The sequence below is a fragment of the Quercus lobata genome, chromosome 4 (genome assembly GCF_001633185.2).
Source record: "Quercus lobata isolate SW786 chromosome 4, ValleyOak3.0 Primary Assembly, whole genome shotgun sequence".
NCBI lineage: Eukaryota > Viridiplantae > Streptophyta > Magnoliopsida > Fagales > Fagaceae > Quercus > Quercus lobata.
Window position 1 is genome coordinate 62051031 of NC_044907.1, and position 24949 is coordinate 62075979.

The 24949-nt window shown below is 33.2% G+C and overlaps 1 protein-coding gene across 7 annotated transcripts; it reads right to left on the reverse strand.

The window, feature by feature from the left end:
* Nucleotides 1-1324: 1324 nt before the first annotated feature.
* Nucleotides 1325-10190, reverse strand: LOC115986595 (probable protein S-acyltransferase 19). 7 transcript variants are annotated; one of them, XM_031109777.1, is made up of 10 exons: nucleotides 9523-10190; nucleotides 8459-8611; nucleotides 8032-8145; nucleotides 7183-7593; nucleotides 5351-5419; nucleotides 5163-5234; nucleotides 4939-5067; nucleotides 4750-4830; nucleotides 4279-4479; nucleotides 1325-2906 (listed from the first exon to the last, which is right to left on the reverse strand). In XM_031109777.1, the coding sequence occupies exons 2-10, from the start codon at nucleotides 8546-8548 to the stop codon at nucleotides 1821-1823; spliced, it is 2253 nt and encodes a 750-aa protein (XP_030965637.1). In that variant the 5' UTR covers nucleotides 8549-8611; nucleotides 9523-10190; the 3' UTR covers nucleotides 1325-1820. The 7 variants fall into 7 exon arrangements, with proteins under 7 accessions (XP_030965637.1, XP_030965636.1, XP_030965640.1 ...); XM_031109776.1 differs by having other exon boundaries at nucleotides 8459-8619; XM_031109780.1 differs by lacking the exon at nucleotides 8459-8611 and having other exon boundaries at nucleotides 8028-8145; nucleotides 9523-10187.
* Nucleotides 10191-24949: the final 14759 nt, after the last annotated feature.

The window sequence follows — 24949 nt, forward strand, 5'->3', positions numbered from 1 at the left end:
AAAAAAAAAAAAAAAAGGAAAATCAACCCGGTTAATGTGGGATTATTGATACATATATATTTCTTTTGGTTGGTAAAAGGGATTATTGATATGTTGTATCTTTGGGAAGCATCATATCAAATGCAAAACGCAAGGGCCAATTAAAAATCTTAGTCATGGGCTAATGATGAGAAGCAAAATATTTTATTATTTAAAGCTAGTTGCACTCCAGTTGGGATATCACACTGGATCTGGGGCTATCACTGTCAACAAAGCAAGGATTAATTAATTTATAAATAAATTACTTTCGGCCTTCATCTAGTCATCTCTCACCAGTCACCACTAAAATTCTTAGTTTTTATTAGTATTGAAATGCAGCAGGGGAATTATATAAAACTTTGTTGGGAGCTGTGAATATAGCAAGATGCATGGAAGACCAACAACTCATCCTTAATTTTTTATTATTAAAAACATCCTTAATTTGATTTGACATAATTTTCTTTTCTTTTCTTTTTTTTTAAAGAAAACTTAGGTCATTGTCCTCATATTTTGTAACGTGAAACTTTTGTTTTTGGTTGAGCATAACGTGAAACTTTTGTTTTTGGTTGAGCATAACGTAACTAGATTGCCTTCTTTTTTATTCTTGTTTATCTTTCTCTGATAATTTGAAGGCTTGTGCCGTATTAGGCTATATAGCTTAGAACGTACAATTCCTGCTAGCAAAGTTTTTGGAACATTTCAAACAAAACAATTGAACACACACAAGGAACAGTAGTATTATTTTCACAATTATAAATCAGCCTAACGACTGTTAGACTGTTAGGCCTATGCGAGGGATCTTGCACTTAATAATAATAATAAGAATAATAATAAAAAATTAAAATAAACTTGCAATCAAACTGGATGGCCTGTCAAAGTGTTTGTGGGTCTTTTCGTCAACTCCGGTTTTCTTTTCTAGACATTTTTGCTAGAAATTACATTCTTGGAAATTTTTGCTCGAAATTACATTATTGGAATGTTATGAGAATGTAACTAATGAAGCAAACATTGTAATTTTATATTGTTGTAATGAGATTCCATAAATCAAAGATTCCAAGAAAGTAATGTCACATGCAAACCAGATGCCCCCTAAGAGGAAAGAAAGAAAGGGGAGATTGAAATTAGTGACCTCCACACTTCGATCCGCCACCACTTTGGATTATCTCACAAACCTATTCATAATAATTGTATTTGACATGCTCTTACTAACTCTTAAACAGAAAGATTCATTGGAAAAGTTTAATGTACTATTTGAACAATCTTCTTCAGCCATGTACCTCATATTTCTATCTGCAGGATTCAACCATGTTCAAGCCATTCAAAAACATCACATATTAATCAAAATTGAGAGCTGTAAACCGAGCAAATTGAAAAATAATCATATCAACAAGATTAACATAAAAAGTGGAATAGAAAATTTCAACAAATTTTCTAAATCCTATCAATGAAGCTCAGTTGTAGAGTTAGAAAGGACTGAAGTGATATTGTTTGGAAACGTTGTTTAGTGAGCGTGAGAGTGATATTTCTATGAATTGCCCTCTCATTTACAAACTTCACCTAATGCCGATGTGTAAAATCAAACAAGCTTCACTAAAAGCCGGAGTGCAAATTCAGAAATTCAGCCAATTAATCGCTCGAACATCCTGATACAATCGTGGTTGCAACAGTTTCGAAACATAAGGCTTCAGGGGTCTCAGAGCAGCTCCTGTCAAAGGTTTCCCAGCTTCCATTGGCCAATCAATAACCAAATTGGAGGAAAATTGTGCATTCGTTTTGTTAGAAATCCAATGATAAGCTTGAAGCTACTTAAAACCAGGGCCAGATTGGGTTTTATGCTCGAAACTTGTTGGGACAAACACAGGAAGCTGATTTGATGTTGAGTCTCTTTTGAATCTAGACTCCCGTGACAAATTAAAGGCCACTCTCTCTTGGCTCTCTCTAGAACCCAAACCTCGATCATTCTTCAAACTATCCCTTACCGGAACACTCAAGAGTGGACCACCAAAGAAAATTGAGTCTCCTGTGTAGAGCAGCTTCTCTGCTTGTGGAACTGGAGCCTTTGCTGCAGAAGATGAAGGCTCATGTGGCGGAATAACTGGCCTTCTGCCATGACTGCTAGTTTCAGCAGTAGAACTTGGCAATCCAATTTGCATGGATGATCGGTTTCTAGCTTCTGAAGCTGATACAGGAACTGATACATATCTCCCAGCTTCTTGGTCCCAAACAACAGATGTCCTTTTAACGTCTCTGAGAAGAGAAGTAGCTGGAGCTGTAAACATTAAAGGATCAGTACTTCCCTTCTGCATGATCTTTTCATCAAACGCTGAAGGATGCGATGTAGAGGTCTTGACATTTGGAAAAGTTGCCTTAGAAGTTAATGGACGATCATGAACAAAACTAGGGACAGAGGTAGCTGCACTAAAACGACCCAGACCATGACCTTGCGGTAGAGGGCTGAGTGTGACAGCTTCATGAACATGGCTGGGACTGCTGAAGCTGCTCACGCTTTGAGTCCCAGTTTCATACTCATCCCGGCTACCTTGGCTTGGAGCAAAAGAGGTTCTCAGGGGAGATAATCGTAAATCATTCTTTATCTCTTTATTTGCCCCCGTGTCAGTGCTCACGCTACTTCTGATGCTCATGTTGCCACTGGAGCTTAATTCAGGATCCTGTAAACGGCGGTTATCAACTGGTCGCAGAACAGAGGATGATGCCCTAGCCTTGGCTGCCGCTCTCATGGCTTCATTAGAATCTAACCTCGCTAGCTTCCAAGCACTAATACGAACAGGCCTTTTCGGTACCTTTTGCCCTCTTTCTGCATTTTCAGCTGCGTCTGGATCGACAGTTGATGGAACCATCCCAGGCTCCAAGTGAGGTACCACTTCGTCCTATTGTAGAATGTTTAAAACAGGTACCCATGAATCAGGTCAGAAGCTTGTTTCAAGTTCGAAACAAGGATGACATTATTTCTTTTGCAAGATAAAAAAAATAGAACTAAACCTGTCCACTTGCAGTCAGTTCTCGCACGCACTTTTACATGCATGATCACCAATAGATTTTAAAATTTTCAAGAATTAATGGGAACAAAAAAGGCAAAATAAATTGGAGAATTGTGAGGATATTTGATAGAAAACTTTCTATGTATCCCTTCTCTAGAACATTAGGAATTCAAGTTAGAATCAATATATTAGAAAAGAATCCCATAGCTTCAATTTAAGCTTCTCTTAACTTCTTGAATAATTACCCAATCTCTACTAGGACATTAAAACATATCAAAAGCCATCATTTGGATAATGCAATGAAAATAAATAGAACCTTGTTTACTTTGTTGTCAACATTGATACGAAGAAAAGAGAAAATGGATTAAACAAAAAAAAAAAAAAATGACAATTAGATAAGACTGCCTACCAATCACCTCTCTTAAACTCCAAAAAGTGGGAATTTTGTGCACTGGTTACAACCTTTTCATATTCATCTAACATTTCTATTCATTTGGAAGTTAGTTTATCCTTTTTTTTTTAATCTATTTTCTTTAGGAACATGGCCAAGAATGCAGAAGATAAGGGCAAATAGGGAATAATATAACTTTAGAAGCAAAAGCCAAAACAACCAGCACCTTGCCAGCCTAATTACGGTTTATACAACAGATGTATGTAGTGGGTTTTCCATGCTCTTTATCCAATGGTTATCTCAAAAGCCAGAAGAATAATTGGGAGAAATTGAAGAGGAGGAAAAAAGAGGGGGGGCTGCACTTGGTAAGTATATGTCTATGTTGGGAAGTGGTCCCAACTAGAGCAAGATTCTTTAGGTAATCATGCAGATGACCCTAATATACTAGGGATATGGTTTCACTGATGTCTTCTCTTGTGTACTTCTGGTGCGCTTGGGTGGCATCCCCTTGGGCCTTGGCATTTTCAATAAAGTGCTTTACTTAATGAGAGAGATTTTTTGGCTGAGACTTTTTTCTTTGGGGTCTGTTTCCTTGCCCTTTAGCAATTGCTTATAATTTATAAAACTAAGAAAAAAAAATTCTTCCTTTCCTTTTCTTTCTTGGCTTCTTTTTTCGTTCTTCCTTACATCAGATGATATTGAGCACGGTGGAGCAATTAAACTCTTCCGACCACTACAAGCGTATTTTATCATTTGGTTGGTAATCTAGGGAATGAAATATTCAAACTGCATATGTTGGGGCATAAATAATGTATTTTGATGGATACTTTAAAATTTCCCCAAAATGAAAATAAAGTAAATAGTAAATACCTGATAGTCCACAAATACCCTGGGAGGGGTACACCATGCCCCCTTGTATTGTAGACCCAGGGAACTACCACCACTCAAACCAGTTGTAGCAGACCCTGATGGGGAGTACATTATATTTGGCAGTTCCTCATCCATAGATGCCCCTGCAGGTGCCTCACTCATGGCTCTCATTGCCACAACATACTCATATGTTGTGATACCCTGATTCAATATAGAAACATAAAGGATAATGAGGACATTTACATAGATAAGGAAATTCCCTCTCCTGAGTCCCAGTCCCCAATATTTACTTATGTTTAATTTCTAGTTTCTACAATTGGTTAATTGCCAAAATGGATTACACTGTACAACTAGCATTCCGAACCCAATTATGGTTATCTCCAAATATTAAGATCTCTCCCTCCAACTTCTCTGTGACAAACCTAAACACCATAGAAGGCAAAATATACACAAAATTTCTCTGCCACTGACCTTTCTAATTAGTATCATGTGGAAAAAGAATAGTTCACCCAAAGGTATACATGCCAGCATGGAAACTACCGTACATATAGCCTACATAAAATCAGATCTAGCATTAGCACAAGATTCTTATTAATTAGCATATTTAAACAAATAAATTATATGTCAACATTGGGTAAAGCATTTTTGATAAGGGTGTACCACAACTGTTGCAAAGGGGGGACGAGTGAAACCATTTCCAAGCGTATCAAAAATTTCAGTTTCCATGCCTTTCTTATTAACAAAGCAACGCACTAGAACAGCAATTCCAACTCCAGCTTCAATAACAAGCTGAACCAAAGAAGTAAAAGGAGGGGAAAGGGGAGGGATATTAGCGACAAAGAAAATATTTTCTTTAGAAATAGTTATCAGATGGCAATACATACCCAAACAAGACTTATGGCCATGAGAGAAATAAAAGTCACATAATTTTTGTGCCCTACACAATTGTTAAGCCACTGCAGCCATATAATATATAGAGGTTAGTCTCAAAAGAAAACCAAGTATTTTACAATTACACAATACTTCATGACGTGTTCGTAAGGAACACTTTTGAAGCAATATGAAGATATACCCGGCAGTGGTGATCAAAACCATCAACACATTTATCACAACTTCTACAGTGTTTGCTGAATTTGCGAACCTGCAAAATGAAAAGCATCCATGGTTACTATACACAACCAAATTGTAGTAATGTTTTACTGTACAGATAATTTTTTGCCATGTGCTTTTCTTGCACCTGAGTGTGCCATGACATGAGTCTACCGTGGTCAGAAACCATGAGAGTATAAATTTAAGAAGACTCTATCATCCCAAATGAATTTCCCTAGATGTAGGGTCCTTGGTAGCTTACAAGAAGTGAATAAAGATTGGCACATATCTAATATATTACTAAACAAACATGACTTCAGAATCCAGGAGAAGTTAAAGAGATATAAGCACCATTTTTTATATCAAGAAGCACGGTGACCTAAAATATGCAGAGAAATTAAATCACCCCATCAATCTAATAAGGAAAGCTCAAGTACTGGCAATATCAGCATTAGAATCATGGAGCATGTTGTAAGTCTGTCCAAAAATAATTCAAAATCTAAACAGAGTACCTATTTTGAAAAAATAACAATTCCTCACCTAAGCAATGACTATTTTTCACAAGGCAAGATATTTGATAACCATCTCCATGAATAGGGTTTAAATGTCTGAGCTCTGAGGCCTAGGGAATTACCCTTACTGGAATTAAAATGACTTAATTAAAGGAGCAATAGAGACAGGTTCCTTACGTTATCAAAAAAATAAAAATAAATAAGGAGCAATAGATACAACATAACCATTAATGATTCTGATTTCTAGGTACCATACCTAAACTGTATCAAAGTTTTCTGAAGTAGACATACCCTACTCCAGTGTAACCAGCTATTCCCAAAACCTTTACTTTCCATAACATAATTATAGAATGGCAACCCATGACCACTAGCCTTTTCCAAGACCAATCTAAATTGCTAGGCAACTAAAAATAAAATTAAAAATAACCTCTGCTGAACCATCAGAATTCCACCGTTGATATGGTCTCCTAACCAACTAACCAAAAGAGAGATTTTAAAAGGACCAAAAGATAGTGAAGAATAAAAGGGAAAAAAAAAATTGATTCCAACAAAAATTTTGCTCCTGGAGATTGAGAAATGGTCAGATCCACAATCCTAATTGGACATAAATATTCCTAACAAATGAATGCACCCTACTGAACTAAAAATTATAGATCCATTTAGGCTAACAAAGCCTTTGACCATTGCAATCAAAGAATTGAGCATTACGTGAAAAAATTTCTGCTCTCAATAAGATTGAATAGAAATCTTCCGAAGCTAGCATAATCATCCTCAACACTATATCGGTAAGTTATTGGATTTCATGAGCTTTCCCTAAGTTTAAGGTTGATAACATACATGATTTGCCCAGCTAACATGGTTGCTGAAGCTCCGAGTACTATCATCTCAACTCAATATATTGTTTCGCTCTCTCTCTCTATGTGTGTCTCTGTGTATGATAGTAATTATGCACTTAAAATAGTACAGTAAAAAGTAGGAATATACATCGCATGAGTTCAAGGGCAATAGACACAAGATGACACCTGAAATTATAACCTACTACAAACTTTAAAATCAAATAAAGAAGAGTTTAAAAGTCAATTTTAATTTGGGTGGAGTCAAGATGCCATCAAAAGTTCTAGAATTGCTCTTCCCACACCACATAAGACATAAAGGAATTGCATTACACACATTGCTAATCATCGTAAAACAAGAATGCAACAAATGTATGAGGAAATAAAATTGCTAGGTGTGACAAGTATTGACCATAACAAAATACATCACTCATATTAAAAAAAACATCATATTTTTCATGATGTTATACCTCAGCATTACACAATGTGCAGAACAAAGCCTCTTCACCAGTGCCCTGCTCCTCAGCTGCCCCTTCCTGTTTGCGGCAATCTTCATGCACAAACAATGCACAGAAGATTCCTCCCATGTTAGAACAGGATTTTGAGCTCATTGGTTCCAAGGGAATATTTGCTCCCCCAACTTCACCTACTGAGCCTTTCCTACTAGAGTTAGCCCCTGCTATAGAACTTTTGGAAGCTGATGACGGAGAAGAATGCTCCCTGCTAGCAGTTTCATCAAATTTTCTAGGCAGGTCATTTGCAGATAACCCATGATTTGTATTGAGAATATTAGTTGTCCCACCATAAAATCTGGACATAATTCCAGGATCCGCTGGGTTAATTGCAGTACAGCGAACATAAAGAATAAAAACAAGGAGTGCCTGTGGTGAAATGATAGGGGAATAAAATTAGACATAAGTTCTATATTTGACAGAAGAAAATGAATCTAGGAAAATTCTAATGCCATGATATTAAAATTAAGACAATGCATAATATGAGGTGAATGAGATATTTATGGTCATCTCCTTCACCTAGCAAAAGGACCCTAAAGTTATTTACTAACAGTTATCATCATCCGCTCATCTTCTTCTTCACTTAGCAAAACATGTATCAAATATTAATTTTGTTATGCTTTGAAGCTGAGATTACTCAAAATTCTCTGTAATTGTGTTACAGTCAATTTATCCAGTTAGAAAGAGCATCCTAAAACAATGAGATAATGAAGTTTTCAAAATCTCCCAGGAAGTGAAAGAGAGACAGCACCCAGAGCGGGGGTAGGGGGGAACATAATTGCATAGAAATCAAATGAACTCACATACCACTGGGGAGTAAGTGCCAACCAGAATATACTCCCAGGTACGGCCTCCAAGGAAAGGAGCAAAGAAAGCATAGAATGCGACCACTAACAAGCAGAATACAGTGATTGCAACAACCTATCCAAGCAACAAATTTGAAAATATTTTAGAATACATGAAACTATAAACACAGGTAATTATAACAAAACAAGAATAAAAAGAAAATCTACAGTCCAAAAAATGGATATAAGAAATGCCACCTTGATAGATGCTATTAATGCATAACTGCAAAGCATTAAGCAATTATTCAACACTCAACAGTAAACCATTAACCAAAAGGTACACGAAAGATTATAACCAGTCGTGTGATATTATAAAACTGATGATTCATTGATAGCAACAGCACATTCTTTTTATAAGTAATGGTAATAGAATAAATGATAAATCATACCAACCACCAGCATATTGACCATTTCCAGCTTCTGTTGATACAAATAAATGTCCCACAAAACACAGACCTTTGTTTTAACCATTTAACCATTTAATACTATCAAGGTTGATTGAGGACTCAAGACTGCAGTCCCTCCCGCCAAAAAAATGACGTCTACAGTCCTAATTCAACACCGCCCAGTTAGTAAACATGAACAACCCTGTTATTCTTTTTTTTTTCTTTTTTCTTTTTTTTAACTGAATAAAAACCATGTGATTCACAACTTATCCTTTTTCCTTGACCTGATACTGTAGGCTCTAGCATATTTAACAATACTGATTAAAATATATAAATAAATAACTTTTTAAAATTATTCTTTAATTTGTTTTCCTCGAGAACTAAAAAGAGCACAAGTTAAATTGAATCTTATCAAAAGAACAAGAACTAGGGTGATAAAGAAACAATTAAACTGTAAACCATAGAAGTACTTTTCTAAAAGTGAATTACCACTCAAAGAACAGAAAATAGAAATTGACTAATAACATATACTGAACACACCAATAATGAAAGAACAATGACACTTCCTCTCCTCTTAAAAACCGACTGGAGGGTAAGGTTACACTACACAATCCAAAAATGAAAAACAAATAGTAAAAGATAACAAAGGACTAAGTCTACCCAGGCCTAACCAATTATTTTAAAAATACAAAACATGCACTCAGGAACTCAAAATTATACTTCCTTTCCTTGACTCCCAAAACTAATATAGCTCCTGATTGATCTTAAAAGTTTCTCCTCACATGAATAAAAAAAAATACTCAGAAACAAGTGCATACTTAAGAAAATCATAGAACAATGCTGGCAAAAGAAAGCACCACCATACACATGAATTGAGCATCAAAATACAGACAAAAAAATAAAATTTACATACCAAAAATGGATCATATTCTAAACATATAGCATTTCAGAGAAAACCCCACATGAAAAAATCAGTGCTTTAACAAAACCCTAATGAAAAAAGAAAAAGAAAAAATGAAAAAGTGAGCACAGGAAGTGAGTTAAACAGAGTTGATTTGGACACATACCTGAAAGGTGTGAGCAGGTAGTTGCCATCCATGTTTTCTCACCATAACTGCCTCAATTCAGACCCCAAAAAACCCCACACCCTACAAAGAATCCAAAGCCCTAATACTCACACACACACCCACCCACTTAGAGACAGAAACACAAACCAGAGAGAAAGATGAAGTTTTGAAGAGAGAAAAAGCAAAAAAGAGGTTTCCTTCTCTGTAACCAAACTATGTGTAAACAAAATGAGTTCCTTTTTAAGAGGACCCAACAAAAAGAAAGTGCCAATTTTTTTAAATTTTTTATTTATTTTGCTAACTCTCACTCCTACCCATTACTCACTTCAAAAAAGCTTTTTTTTTTTTTTTTAAGAAAATTCATTGTGGAAAATAAATACTATATAAGAGACAAATAAATGATGATAAAAAATAAATAAAAAATAAAAATAGAAACCCAGTTCAGAAAGAAACTTCAACGAGTCCAAAGAGAGAGAGAGAAAGAGAGAAGCTGAGTTGAAACGGTGAAAGAGAATGAATGTGAGAAATGACAAAAGCAAACTCACAGTGACCAAAATAAAAAGACAAACACAACAAACACAAAAAGCGTAAAAGCGTTGACACTACAGAATTTGCTTTGCACTTTGACAGGCTATTGTATTGTTGTTTGTGATCATATTGGTTCCTACTATGATGCAATATATTTTGTTAGATGTGTCTGTCTCTACTATTAGGTATGCCTTTGCTCCTTTCAAAAAAAAAAAAAAAAAGGTATGCCTTTGCTGCAAAGCATTGGCTATGTATGTATTGTATTATTGTTTTCCTTTTCTTTTTTTTTCCTAGTGGTCCCCACTGCTTTTATTATTTTATTTTTTTCTGTTTTTAAGGATATGACCCACCAATAACAATTTATTTATATATCAATAATAGTTATTTTTTTTAATTCAAAAGAAAAAGACCAATGGAATTTCTTTTTAAGAACATGGTCTTTGTCTCCTCCTCCTTTTTTTTTCTTTCTTTCATTCATTTCACAATTTAATGAATTTATTTTGTTTGGTCATTTCATTTTCTCTATGGTTGTGGTCTTTTATTTTTTTCTTTTTAGAATGGTATGCACTATGAACATTCCACATAATCTTACATTCCTTGTTGCCGTCTGTGTCCAGTTGCATGGAAAAAGATAGGGGACCCCATGCTAAGGGCTCCCTATCTAAAAATATTTGTTAGTTAGTATAAGAGGAAGCCTTTTTATGGCTGTACTGCACTACAAGCAAAAATGTTAGCAATTAGTGCCAAGTCAAACACATGTGCTGATGCATCCAAGAGAGGATTTTGTCATTCATGACGTTCCATTTGATAATATTGTTTTTTTCTTGTTAATAATCTATATATAAAATAATAGGTGAAACAGAGAGAGTGTGAAATTGAATTCTAAATTAGAACTCTAATTTTGTGCCATGTGTCTAAAATCTGAAATTGAAGTTGAATTTTGCATCATGTGACTAAATGTATGTGGGCTCATTCTCATTAAAACCATTTCTATGTATCGGGTCAAGTGGGTTACTGTGCTAATTAAGTTTTTTCTTAATTTTGTAGTCAAATGTGAAAACCAAAGAGATTAATATCGGTGATAAGAACTTGGTTTGGGTACATTGCATAATTTCCAAAAAGATAGCAAAGCCAGAGTTTGCATCTTTGTTATAAATTGCTTACAAAGTTTGCATCTTTACATTTGCACTGAGTTTCGGATTAAAGTGTTTTCTTCTTGGTTCTGACACTGAGTTTTGTTTACCATTCACTTACAAAGTTTGCATCTTTACATTTGTTATAAATTGCTAATATGTGATTAGATGCACATTATGCCTAAAATTCACTATCCTTATATTTGGCTTTTTGTTCAGGTTGGGCACCTATAATAATGAAGAAAGCACTGCTGTGGACCGATGGATGATACTTTTTGTAGGGTGCAAAGGAACTTAGTGATCAATGGAATCTCACGCGAATTGGAGAGGACCCGGCTATAGATATCTGGATGGCAGATGTGAGTCACTATGTTTTTAAAATGTTCAGTGAAGGTAAATGTTATGAACAATGTAAATTTTCCGCAGAGAGATTTATTATTCTATATTTACGCAAGTTTGGTCGCCTTCTTGGAGTGGATCACTCCACCGTGTCTTTCTAATGGAATTTTTTATTTAGATTGTTACAATTTAATTTGAAATTTTATTTGAATTTTCCTATTATTGTTACTATCATATATTATCATTCCAATTTTACTATACACATGTACAATCTAATTATTTTTAATTTTGCTATAATGTGCAGAAGCCAATGAGATGAAATTAATAACATATTAAACACTCATACTTTGGGAATCGGTAGTACCAATCTAAATCCATTGGACCTGCTTCGTGATAATACAATTATGAAGGATGTATAAAGACACACACAAACCCATCTCTCTATAAAAAGAGATTGGAGAGAATTTCTTTTATCAGTCATGGAACTTCAGAGGTTTTTTTTTCACACAAATACTCATCATGTTACAAAATGACCCATCGTAAAACTACAAAATGAGTACAACTCTGAGGATTTTTTTTTTTAATTTAAAATTTTTTAAGTTGCGAAAATTTCAATCACCAATAGAGATTGAAGATTCAAAAGCGTGAATGGATCTTTTGGATAAACATTGTGACCAAGGTTCATCTTTCTGTATAAAATATATATACTGCTAAGTTTTGTTAATGAAATTTTCTGGTTAATAATATGAATTTAGACTTAACTGAGCCTTTTAAACATGAATAAACTCATGATTAATAATATATCCATTCATGTGCGGTAGCACGGGGCTACATACTAGTTTGTCTAATGTATAAGCTATAAAAATTTATTTGTCTAATGTGTGTATATATATTTTTAATGATTTGTAATTAGTCTGCTTCCCTCTATACTTAAAAAATAAAGAACATAATAAATTAATTAAAATTTTGTTATAGAAACCAAACCCACAAAGTCACGAACGGTTTGGGTCATTTTCATACATGTAGTTTTTTATAGTTTCAATTATGTACTCACCATCCATGCGAGTTTGTGATCTATTATCTTATGTGATATTGCTTACACAGCTTCTCTCAAAATGGATTTAGATCCTACTAGTATGTGGAACATGTCTGATATGAGAAGAATGTTATTGTAAGAGTTGAAAATTTATTTAACCAATTACAAATTATCACGTCAAAATATAGTTATAAATAACAAATTTATTTGTCACTAAATTAATTAAAGAAAATAAATCTAATGATGCATATGTCATCCAAGTTGATAATATATCAACAAATCAAAATTTTTCACATTTCACTTGGATCCACAAGACAAAGACAAATTTTCTAATCAAAGTAGTTGATAATTATCTTTATTAAAAGAAATAAAAAGTTAAAGAAAGTATAAACAAACATCAAGTCTTAGTAAAACTCTCTAATTTTGAGCCAATTATAATTCACTACTTGTCTTCAAGGACATCAATTTAAAGTAGGACTCGTCCTAAGAGGCCACTTTAACTAAAAGCACCACATAACTCATTTAATATTTTTTTTCTTTTTCTTTTTTATGAAACTCCACCTCAAGAACATCTGAAGAGGACTCATTCGAATCTTTCTTCCGAGACTCGAAGTTCCACTGGAATTAAGTTCCAAAAGCCTCTAAAAACATTAAAAACCTCCAAAATAATCGAAACTCTATGAATTCAAGCGTCTAAAATCTCAAAGAACTTTCACCCAAATGCCTTTAAATTCAAAGAACCTTCAAAGGACATTCGAAGAAGACAAAAAACAATCAAAGAACGCAAAGAAAAAAAAATTAAACTAAGGACTCAATGAATAAAATAGTGATTTAGAAAGTAGCAGTTAATTATGACTTTATTTACCATATAAGTTTTATGGAAGGGTCAAATGATATTATATTAGAGTTTTGAGATATGATTTATTAATAAGGCCCAAAATACAATTATATTTTCATAGTTATACTTGTTATATAATTAATGATAATTTTGGTTTTGTCAAGAGTTGATAAAAAGTTTGAAACCCATTGAAGCTAGAGCTTTGTTTGTCCCTTTGATCTCATCCCAAGCCACATACTAAAGCCCAAATGGGTTAACCTGATAAGCTCAATTAGATAATCAATTGATTATTTAATAAGAGTTATTAAATGAAATAATTGTCTAGGCAGTTTTTTTTTTTTTTTTTTTTTGTGAGAAGGTCTAGGCAGTTAGAAGTATGTACGATTAAAAGGGGAGAAAAAAAATTTCTCTGTGACATCTCTTCAACATACTTTTTTTCATAACAAAAGAAAGAGAACGTAAGAATAACTTATTGAGAGACCAATGCTCTTCAGGAGGAGAGAGAGGGCACACAAAAGTGGTGTGTGTTCTCCCCTAGAGTTTTTCCACATTGGATGCTTGGCAATGTGTTTATGTGTTCATATGTTACTATGGTGATGTGTGTGTATGCAAGCCTCTTTTTTTTTTTTTTTTTAGGAGTTGCCACCAATCATTGGTTTTATTTTAGGTGCGATTAGTCACATATTTTTCTAATTCATCTTACCTAATTGACTAAAAAAACTAATTCAAGGGTCTTTAAAAATTAATTAAAGTAAACCAAAGTCTTGAACCAAAGATTTTTGGACTCGAAAGTTTGATTACTGGTGAGGAAGGTGTTAGGCATTCAACCCCGCCTATCCAAAAGACAGTACATCATTTTAATTTAATCACAACGTTCACATTTTAGAAAAGCAAGTTAAAAACTTGGCATTTTGGTTTTGAAAGAGTTTTGTATACACAATATACATATACTTAACATGTGAATATCTATTTACATGTTAAAGTAGCGTATGAATATTATTTACAATGAATGTATACAAAGAGCATATGGATTATATATATATATATATATATATATATATATATATCATGTGAAAATTATATTGCACAAATGTATATATATATATATATATATATATATGTAATTAGCGTGTGATGCATGTGATTATTATATCTACTATGGATTCAGCATGTGAATACATTACTTTACAATGTAAAATAAAAAAATAAACAAAAAAATTAAAAAAGAGAGGAAAGATGTTGCCTTAAGCATTTAAGCCAATTTTATTCTCCAAAGTTTCATTCTGATGTAAGACAGAATCTACTGTTTAATTTTTGTAATTATTTAATTTTGATATTTTTATGTAATTTTCCTTATTTTAGGTTTAGGTTATTTATTTCCTTATTTTTAGGTGTTTTTTTAGGTTAAATTTGGTTCCTATTATGGTAAGGTATTAATTATGATCTTAAAAAAAAAAAAAAAAAAATTGTCTGGCAAGTTTTACAGAAGCTTTAAATAGGCCTCTAAGTTTGTAAATTTTTTTGAGAGTTTTCAAATTAATAAAATACAGACTTTTCTATTGTTTTTTCTAGTGGATTCTAGACCTATCACCTTGTGGATTTAAGGAACCCCCTCATGGATTCAAGGTTTACTACCAAAAACTAACAGTTTAGTTTCTGTTCCATTAAATATGGTATCGTATGTGTTTTCTTTAGACTTCCGTTATATTAGTTGGTACCAGAAGTTTAACTTACCCTGGTTTGATGGCTAATCGAAGAAACGGTAACCACCACAATGACGACGACGAATAACTTCGCAAGTATTACATGATGTACAACAAACACTCACAAATATCTTTGCTAGGATGGCATTGTTGAAGCATGGAAACAGTAAGGATAACTACAGTAGAGATGTAACTTATATGCAACCTATTAGTAAACAAATTTCATATAGACCTTATAAAATAATTGCATATTTTATTGGTTATTTTTATAAAGAAGATTTTCTTGATTGGTTACTTGATCTAAATGATTTATTTGACTTTAATAGATTGCATGTTGAAGAATATGTAGAAGTCAAAGAAGAAAATATAGAGATTTCTAAGGAATTTCATGAAGGCCTTATTATAGAAGAGTATCCTGAAATCAAGATTAATGTGGAGGAGATTAATGAAGATCCTAGTATACATAAAGATCTTGAAGTCGAGATTAGAGACCATTAAAGAAGAAATTATAGAGGAAGTTGTCAACGATCTCCATGAAATCAAGTTAGATCATTGCAATGTTCAAGTTCCTGTTATTTTGGTGGGAGACACCGAAACAAAGTTCATTGATTATACTGGGGTGGAAAGATTTGATTTGATCATTGACTCTTATTTGGTGAATATTGTCAATTATTGCATGAAGATCAAGGGACAAGAAGTTCAAGTTGTCCAATTGATGACTTTCAAGTTTGGCAAAAAGAGAAAGAAGATTTATTCTCTTGGCATATAAGATTTCAAATCTCAACCATCAACTCGAGGACAAGTTTGTTTCAAGTGGAGGGGTCTAATGTAGGACAAAATCTACTATTTAATTTTTGTAATTATTTAATTTTGATATTTTTTATGTAATTTCGTTATTTTAGGTTTAGGTTAATTATTTCTTTGTTTTTAGGTGTTTTTTAAGGTCAAATTTGGTTCCTATTATGGTTAAGTATCAATTAGAATCTTTTTTAGAATATATTTTCTTATTTGTCAAGTTTTACGGAGCCTTTAAATAGGCCTCTAAGTTTGTAAACGTCTTTGAGAGTTTTCAAATTAATAAATTACAGACTTTGTCTATTGTTTTTTCTGGTGGATTCCAAACCTATCACCTTGTAAATTCAAGGAATCCCTCGTAAATTTGAGATTTACAACCAGAAACTAACAATTAGTTTTATTTCCATCAAATAGAGTATCGTGTATACTTTCTTCAAGTTTCTGAGACATCACATTCTCGTGCACAAACACAACAAACCAAAATGATTAGTGTTGGGGAAGGGAGGAATATGTTAGCTTGATTGTAATGCATTGATTCAATGGAAGTGAATCATAGACTTGTAACAACTCTCATTAAAATTATGCTATTAAGCGGTAAACAAAGTAAAAAAGAACACAATTTATTTACATTTGAAAAAAAATGAGTATTTCCTTTCAATAAACCTCATGAATTTTTGGGAAAAATGCTTATTTTGAAACAAAGATTAAACTTTTTGGGAAATGAACTTTAAAAAAAAGCTTCTCTTGGTTTTCTTTTTTAATGAAAAAAAAGGTTTTTTTTTTTTTTTTTAATGAGAAAACATAAAGAGAGATCAATTTATAGGAAGAAGGGTTTTGAGAAAGCAATAAGAAAAATAGATTTTTAATGCATCTTAAGGAAACAAAGTTTAAGATTTAAAACCATTTTTGAAAACTATTAGAAAAGGGTTCTCATACCTTTTAGAAAACCATACCCAATATTAAAATTTAATCAATTTAAGAAAAAAGATTTTGTTTTAAGAAAAATGGTTTCCATAGTTTTCTTGAAAGATGATTTAGAAAATGAAAATTCATGATTTTTTTTTTTAATCTTTTAAAGTAAAAAAGTTCAATCTTAACTTCTTTTGAAAAAGGATTTTGAAAATGACATTGATTGATGGTTCAAAAGATGCCCAATTGGAAGGCTTTTTTTTTTGTTTAAAGATAAACTTAAAAGAAATGACTATTTTTATTCATTTGAAAGACCCATTTTAAAGACAAGGAAATGTAAATAAAGCAATAAAGGAATTTAAAGAAATTACATGAATTTAAATGACATAAAATAAAAGGTGCAAGGAAAGATAAATGACATAAAGTAAAGAGGTTAAAAATAAAAGACATAAATGTAAATGTCATGAAGTAAAGAACACAAATTAAGGTGCATAAAAAGTAAAGATTCTTATAAAAGGAGAAGGTATTTACAACATAAAAGAGAAAGAGGAGTGAAGTTATGGTAGAAGCTACACTACCCTTACTGTTGGAGCATTTTAATATTAATTAATTAAAATGTAGAAATATGACAATGCAATTATAAAGATGTGAGACTTAAAATGGAAGATGAGAAGTTAGTGAAAATGTTAGATCCCACATTGAAAAGAAGAGAGACTTTTTTGTTCTTTTTAATTGTGGTGATTAATAGGCTGATATGTATTGTAGCAATTTGTGGTCTAGATACATTCAGAATATTTTCCATATTCATTGGTCAATAAATGACCTTTTTTATTATGAAAAATGAAGAGTCATTCTTCCACTTAATGGATTAACTGTTGGGCCTATTTATTCTTCAGAAACTCCTTATTTAATCTATTTAATTGTGTAACTCCAACCCATCAGATTTATGTCCAGTAATTAATCATTTAACACCCTACATCAGAATAATGGACCTAATTAATCAGATTGATTTGGGTAATAATTTCGTGAGACCCATTGAGCCTATAAATAGACTCATTTAGACTCATCCAGGTAATTGCAATATAATAACATTACACACCAAAAAAAAATCCAGCAATTGCAAGCATTCTTATACACTAAAAAATATAAAGAGGTTCTTGGCAAAGAATGGTGTTTTTCCTGATGGAGCTTTGAGCTTGAATACTTTGTGCAGAGGTTGTTCTAATCATACGACATTTGTTGGACTGTTATATCTTGGGAAAGATAAGTTAGAGAAGGTTTGCACCGGTTACAAAGTTTAGCCAACCAAAACTTGAATCTCCTTAAAGAGGGCGAGTGCCGCGCCTCAATCCAAATAGTGTTGTGTATTATCTAATCTCAAATAAATAGTATTTAGAAGTATTATTCAGTTTTTCTTTGTGTTATTTCCATTATTATTGTGTTTGCACCAACACTTGCTTTATGAAGGTTTTCTGTGGCTTACCTATAGGTTTTGGAGGGTGAAAATAGAAGAAGAGAGGGGCTAAAATTTCTGATTTAGAGATTTATTCTAAGGAGGAAGAGAGAGAAACCTAGAGAAAATGGGAGAGATAGGGAATTTTAGGATTTTTCTTCATGAGTTTCCAAGAGGAGGGGGGGTATATATACAAAAACTTGGGGAGGAGAGAGAATCCTAGGGGGTTGCCGTCTGGGGGGGGGGGTGTGCAACTACCCCTTAGGGTCCTCACCACCTTCACCCGATCCAATCCTTATCAATTCTTTTTCCTATTTTTTTATTTTCCAGTTTTTCCTCTTTTCTGACCTTGTATTTAAGCTACTTTATGTCAAACTTGGTGTTCCTTAAAAGTTCTGGATGTCTAGTTTCCATAGGCTTTGTTTTATTTCCATTATTATTGTATTTGCACCAACACTTGCTCTATGAAGGTTTTTTGTGGCTTACCTATAGGTTTTGGAGGGTGAAAATGGAAGAAGAGAGGGGCTGAAATTTCTGATTTAGAGAGTTATTCTAAGGAGGAAGAGAGAGAAACTTAGAGAAAATGGGAGAGATAGGGAATTTTAGGATTTTTCTTCATAAATTTCCAAGAGGAAGGGGGTATATATACAAAAACTTGGGGAGGAGAAAGAATCCTAGGGGGCTGCCGCCTTGGGGGGGGGGGTGTGCAACTACCCCTTAAGGGTCCTCACCACCTCACCCAATTTGATCCTTATCAATTCTTTTTACTCTTTTCCGACCTTGTATTTGAGCTAATTTATGTCAAATTTGGTGTTCCTTGAAAGTTTTGGATGTCTAGTTTCAATAGGATTTGATCTCATGCAATTTGGAGCTACAGTTGTCGTGATATCGCACTCGAAAGGGAGGTGAAGTAGTGTAAAATTTTTTGTAGCACTTTTCTTGAGAAATTAATTTCTCCTAATTTGGAATTTAAAGCAATAAAAGAATTTAAAGACATTAAATAAATTTAAATGACATAAAATAAAAGGTGCAAGGAAAAATAAATGACATAAAGTAAAGAGCTTAAAAATAAAAGACATAAATGTAAATGGCATGAAGTAAAGAACACAAATTAAAGGTGCATAAAAAATTAAAAGAATATGAAAAGTAAAGATTCTTATAAATGGAGAAGGTATTTACAACATTAAAGAGAAAGGGGAGTGAAGCATGGTAGAAGCTACACTACCCTTGCTCTATGAAGGTTTTTTGTGGTTTACCTATCGGTTTTAGAGGGTGAAAATGGAGGAAGAGATGAGTTGAAATTTTTGGCTCAGAAAGTTATTCTAGGGAAGAAGGGAGAGAAAATAGATCTAGAAAGAAACCTAGAGAAAAGGGGAGAGATAGGGAATTTTAGGATTTTTCTTCATGAATTTCCAAGAGAGTGGGGTATATATGCAAAAACTTGGGGAGGAGAGAGAATCCTAGGGGAAACCGCCTGGGGGGGGGGGGATGTGCAACTAAGGTTGAGGGTGGCAAGAGACGGAGAAGTGAGAGAGAAGAGTTATGTAATAGATTGGTTGTGTGAGACCTGTGAGAAGAGCTTTTGCCCTATGTTGTATCTTGCAATGCATTTTTGGAGAGAGAAAAGGTGGCTTGGTTGATGTTTGGATATTGAAAGATAGAATCGTAGAAGGCAAAGAGTGAAGAGAGAGTAACTAAAAAAAAAAAGAAAAGACTAAGAGAAAGAGAGGCAAAAAGGACTAAGGAGAGAGCTAGGTTGTGCTATTTTGGACTTTTTGCTTTTAGTTTAATTTTTGTACTGTTTGTTTTGTGCTAGTGTTAGTAGTGTAGTGTTGTTGCCGTATTATATCATTATGTTTGTAACTTAGTATTTAAGTTTAACTCTACTACTACTATATGTTCTATACTAGAGTCTCCTGAGTACTCAATAGGCAAATCAAATGAGTCTGGATCTTTTAGATTTTAATGTTTTTTGCCTTTTATGTTTTTCTCCTTTCAATTAAATTTTTTTTAATAAATGGGGGTGTCAATGGTGGCTACTTACTAGCTAGGCAGTGCCAATTCAATTTTTTTGTGCCTTTATGCACCTAGCATCTAGACATGTAGTCTAAATATTTATTAGAAAAAACAAATTAAAAACGAATCGAGTCACAGGCTAAACAAGTCAGGTTAGGAGGCTCACAAAAAATGGGTCGAGTCACAAGTTAGCTTATTTTTTATTCGGGTAAAAAAAAAAAATTAGGTTTGGGTATCGTAATTTGCTCCAAGTTGAGGTCGGGTCAATGAATCTTGACCTGTCTTGCAATGTCTAAGCACTCATTGCCGATTTTGGAGACAAAAAGCACATACTTTATTGAAGAATAAAATTATATCTACATCCTAGAGCAAACGGTATTGCCAAAACATATTCAAATTGACGGGAATCGATTTGGCAAAATTAGGCAAAAAATCATCTTTGGGTGCAAAAAAGTGCAAATCACACAACTTTTAGAACCCGTAACTTTTTGATCCATGATCTAGATGTCACAAAGTTTGAAGTTTTTGAAAGTAGGAAGTGAGATCTTTCCGATGGTACTAGAATCAGTCAATTTGGATGTCTCTAGGTCCACCAACCAAGTATTTAAATATTAGACCCAAAATTAAGCAAAATACAATTAAAAAATGAGACTTGGAAGCTAGGCGCATAACCCCTGGGCTCACACTAACATGCAACTAGCTTTTAGGGTATTTTTTTGGCCTATAAAAGCTAGTCCCCCACCTCATTTTTGTTTGATTCTATTTTTCAAACTTTTCTTTGCCCATTTTCTCTTAGTTCCATATTCTATTAATCTCTTCTTGATTCTATCTCCATTGGGTTGATTACGTTCTTATTCATTTACTTTAAACTTTCTACAATATTTTCCTATATTGTAAAGTCATTTCCTTTATTTTGATGGATTGAAGGTAGGATGCTTATATTGATTTTCTAACCAATATTTACATCCATTCACCAAAACCATCAAAGAAGTTTGGATTTAGTGTAATAATATTTTGATATTGTATCTTTTATGATTTCTATGTTTAAATCTTTGATTTATGTTGATTTAATGATAAATATACACTTGGAATACCTTTGTTGAGGGGAGGATGTCCATATTGACTTTGTAGTTAATGTGTATATCCATACACCCAAATCACCAAATTAGTTTGGATTTAATGCAATCTCTCTTTGATATTATATTGATGTTATATCTTTTATTTTTTCTAGATTAAAATCTTGGATTATTTGATGATGCTTATATGCTTTAAACGTTTATGTCATGCTAGATTGATTTGATTTCATGATTATTTATGCTTTATTTATAGATTTAACTCCTATTGCTTATTTTGTGATGTATTCATTTTGTTTGTACATACACATCCTTCTTGGATCTTGCTTACATTTTGGATTGTTCTTTGTCACAGTACTTAGATCATAGTAGTTAATATTTGAATATTTTTATAGTAACTACTATGTGCATCAAGACATGTTTACTTCCATTTGTCATTCATATTTCTAGTATGTGCATCATGACATGTTTACTTCTTTTATGTTATTTGTATACATAGTATGTTCATGACATTTTACTTCCTTTCATGTCATTCATATGCCTAATATGTGCATCATGACATGTTTACTTTCCCTTTTATATCATCCATATACCTAGTATGTGCATCACGACATGCTTACTTCATTCATGCTTTGTTTGGGTAACCTTAATGATATTTCATGCCTTTGCTTAGATAAATGGGGTTTAGCATGTTGATTGTTTGTTTATTTCTTAAAGCATGATCCGTGAGTAGGATTTCATGTGAGTTTAGTCCTATTTGTTCACGAGAGATCCAAGGACCCTCTAAGGGACTTTGTTTGTTTATTTGTTTGTTTAGGTCCATGATCCAATCCAATAGATCCATGGACACCATTCAAACCTACATCAATCCTGTTAATACCTCACCCATTTGTTCTTTGCTTTGATGTCTATGTTGATTGTGTTTACTTTGGTGTTTGTGTTGATTGTGTTTGCATGCCATTGATGGAGCATACAATGGACTTTCAAGAGGCAAGCAATGGCATATGATCTGAACCTAAAGTTTTTTCCCCTCCATGAGGTTTATCCTTTCACTTATAACTTTTTCCATTAGAATCTATGCATATTAGCTTTCCTAGCTTATATTTGCCTATACCTATGCTTTGTATGCTTTATATGTTGTGTGTTGTGTGTTAAAAGGTGAATTGTGCACTTTGGATGATGGATGTTTGTGATTAAGAGGCAACCCCTCAATCGTGAATTTTCCCAACCTTGGGATGTGAGCATGTATTCATGGCTTATGTTGTAGACATGTGTCCGTGTTTATTGTGTGCATGATAAGCCTACATATGTGATTGCCTCCTTTTATGTCATCTATTGACACAAGGTCTCGACCAAACATATTAGTGCACATAGTACACACAAACGCAAAACCCTGCAGGTGTGCCATGGCGCACCTAAATGCAAAACTTTGTCAAATTTCACTATGGAAATGAAGCAAAATACTACCAAAGTTTCACTACAAAAGTTTGACAAGGATCACGTGGTTTATGCCTTGACACACATGGTCTGAAACTTTGTCGCATTTTTATCATGAAAATAAGGCGAAATACTACTGAATTTTCATCATATAAATCTGATAGAAATTTCAATAAGTTAGCGAAATATTGATGAATACCACACCCCTCTCCAAAATAATTTCAAAAACCAAAGACATTTAGCCTCGAAAGCCACCGCCAATGACTTACTTTTTTCTACCAATAACTAAAATTTGTTCACAAATCAAAACAAAAGATTGTCAAGTAGTAGGCAATGTGAGGTGCCTACCACCTTTCTCACGCGTAACCAAACTCCTAAATCCATGAATTTGATCAAGATTTTTTTTTTTTAAATTTTATCATTCTTTAGATTATGAAAAATGGCATTTTCTTAACCTAGGCTTGGTAACAAAATTAAATAGACATATATAGACACCTCATTTTGTACCCATTAATAACCTTTGGTCTCTAACCCCAATAATGAGCTTGAAATATGTCAACTAAGGGTAATTCAATTGTTCTCCATAGTTTGGAGGTAATCATAACTCAAAAGTAGTTAAACTGCTTTGAAAACAATGCTGAAAAATGACATTTTCTCACTATTTTGACCATAACTTTTAAATCATAAAGAATTTTTGAACGGGAGAAATTTTGGATTGCAAAGTAGACATCATTGGCTTCAATTTGAACTCAATTTTTGCCCAATTTGGATTTAAAATGAGTGAGTAATGTTTGTTTGAAGTTGGGCCATTAGTGCAATGAAAAATTAAGTTCTGCATACCACCTTCAGGGTTGCATGCGCAACCTCAATTCCAGAACTCTATATTTTCATATTTATGGCCCCAAAGCTTCAATCTTCAGGTTGGGCTGCCCCAAGACCCTTATGAACGTCCAAGAGCCTTTAAAATGCCCCTAAAACCCTAGTTTACTCTCAGGGGTGACTCCATATTGGGTCCAAGGTGGTCACAGAACCGTCCTAACTTGGAAAAAATTATTATTATTATTATTATATATAAAATTTAAATAAATTATAATTTTTTTATCCTAAAAAAAAAAAATAATGACCACCCTAAATTTGTTTAAGCCCAACATAATTAAACTTTAGACAAAGTTTGACAATAAACTTGGTTGTAGACTAAGACTACAAATCCACTTAATTTTTTTTTTTTTTTTTTATTGTATGTGAATTTTAACAAATCTACCTTTAGATTACATTTTCTTTTTATATCCTTCATACTTGCAAAATTTTGTTCCTTCATATTGAAATGAACAAAACAAAGTTAGAGGAATGAAATGAATTTTGGTGAAACTTAAAGGGTGAGTATAGCATTTTAGCCACAATTTTAATGGAAGTTGGAATGAGAGATCTTAATTGAATAAACTTGAAATTTAGATAATTGAAATAAACAAAAGCAAACTTAAGAGAATTGAAATGAATGTTGGTGAAACTTAAAGGACGAGTATAGTATTTTAGTCAAAATTTTAATGGAAGTTGAATGAGAGATCTTAATTGAATAAAGGGTAAATTGCAAATTACACCCCTGAAGTTTGGGGTTGTTTGGATTTTACACCCCAAAATTTCAGAACTTTGATTTTACACCCTAAAGTTTGGTTTCGTTAATAATTCACCTCCACCAGTTAGTTTCTGTTGTTAAGTGACACATTATGTGCTTATGTGTTTATTTTTTTGCCAAATCAACCCTAAATGACACCGTTTAAGTTAAAACTAAGAGAAGAGTAGGCATTTTAAAACAATGCTATTTTGGCCCAAAGTTAAAACACAAGCCTCTTGCTTAAACAACACCATTTCAAGCCACAAAAAAAAAAAAATTAAAAAAATAAAAGAAAAAACCCACAAAAGCAGACCTTTAGCTAGGGTGAACCCAGTTGGCTAGACCTCCTTAACCCAGCTCCTCAGCTTATGTGAACCCAGATCCTCAGCTCGCATCGTGAACCTAGACCATTTGCTCCATCGTCGAAGGCTCCAAGCAACGCTACGATGAGTTATCTTTCTCTTATCTTCAACTCTCTTTCTCTCTCTTTTTGGATTTTGCTTTTGTAGCTGGGTTTGGAAGTAAACAAAACCAAAGAGAACAGTGAAAGTGAAA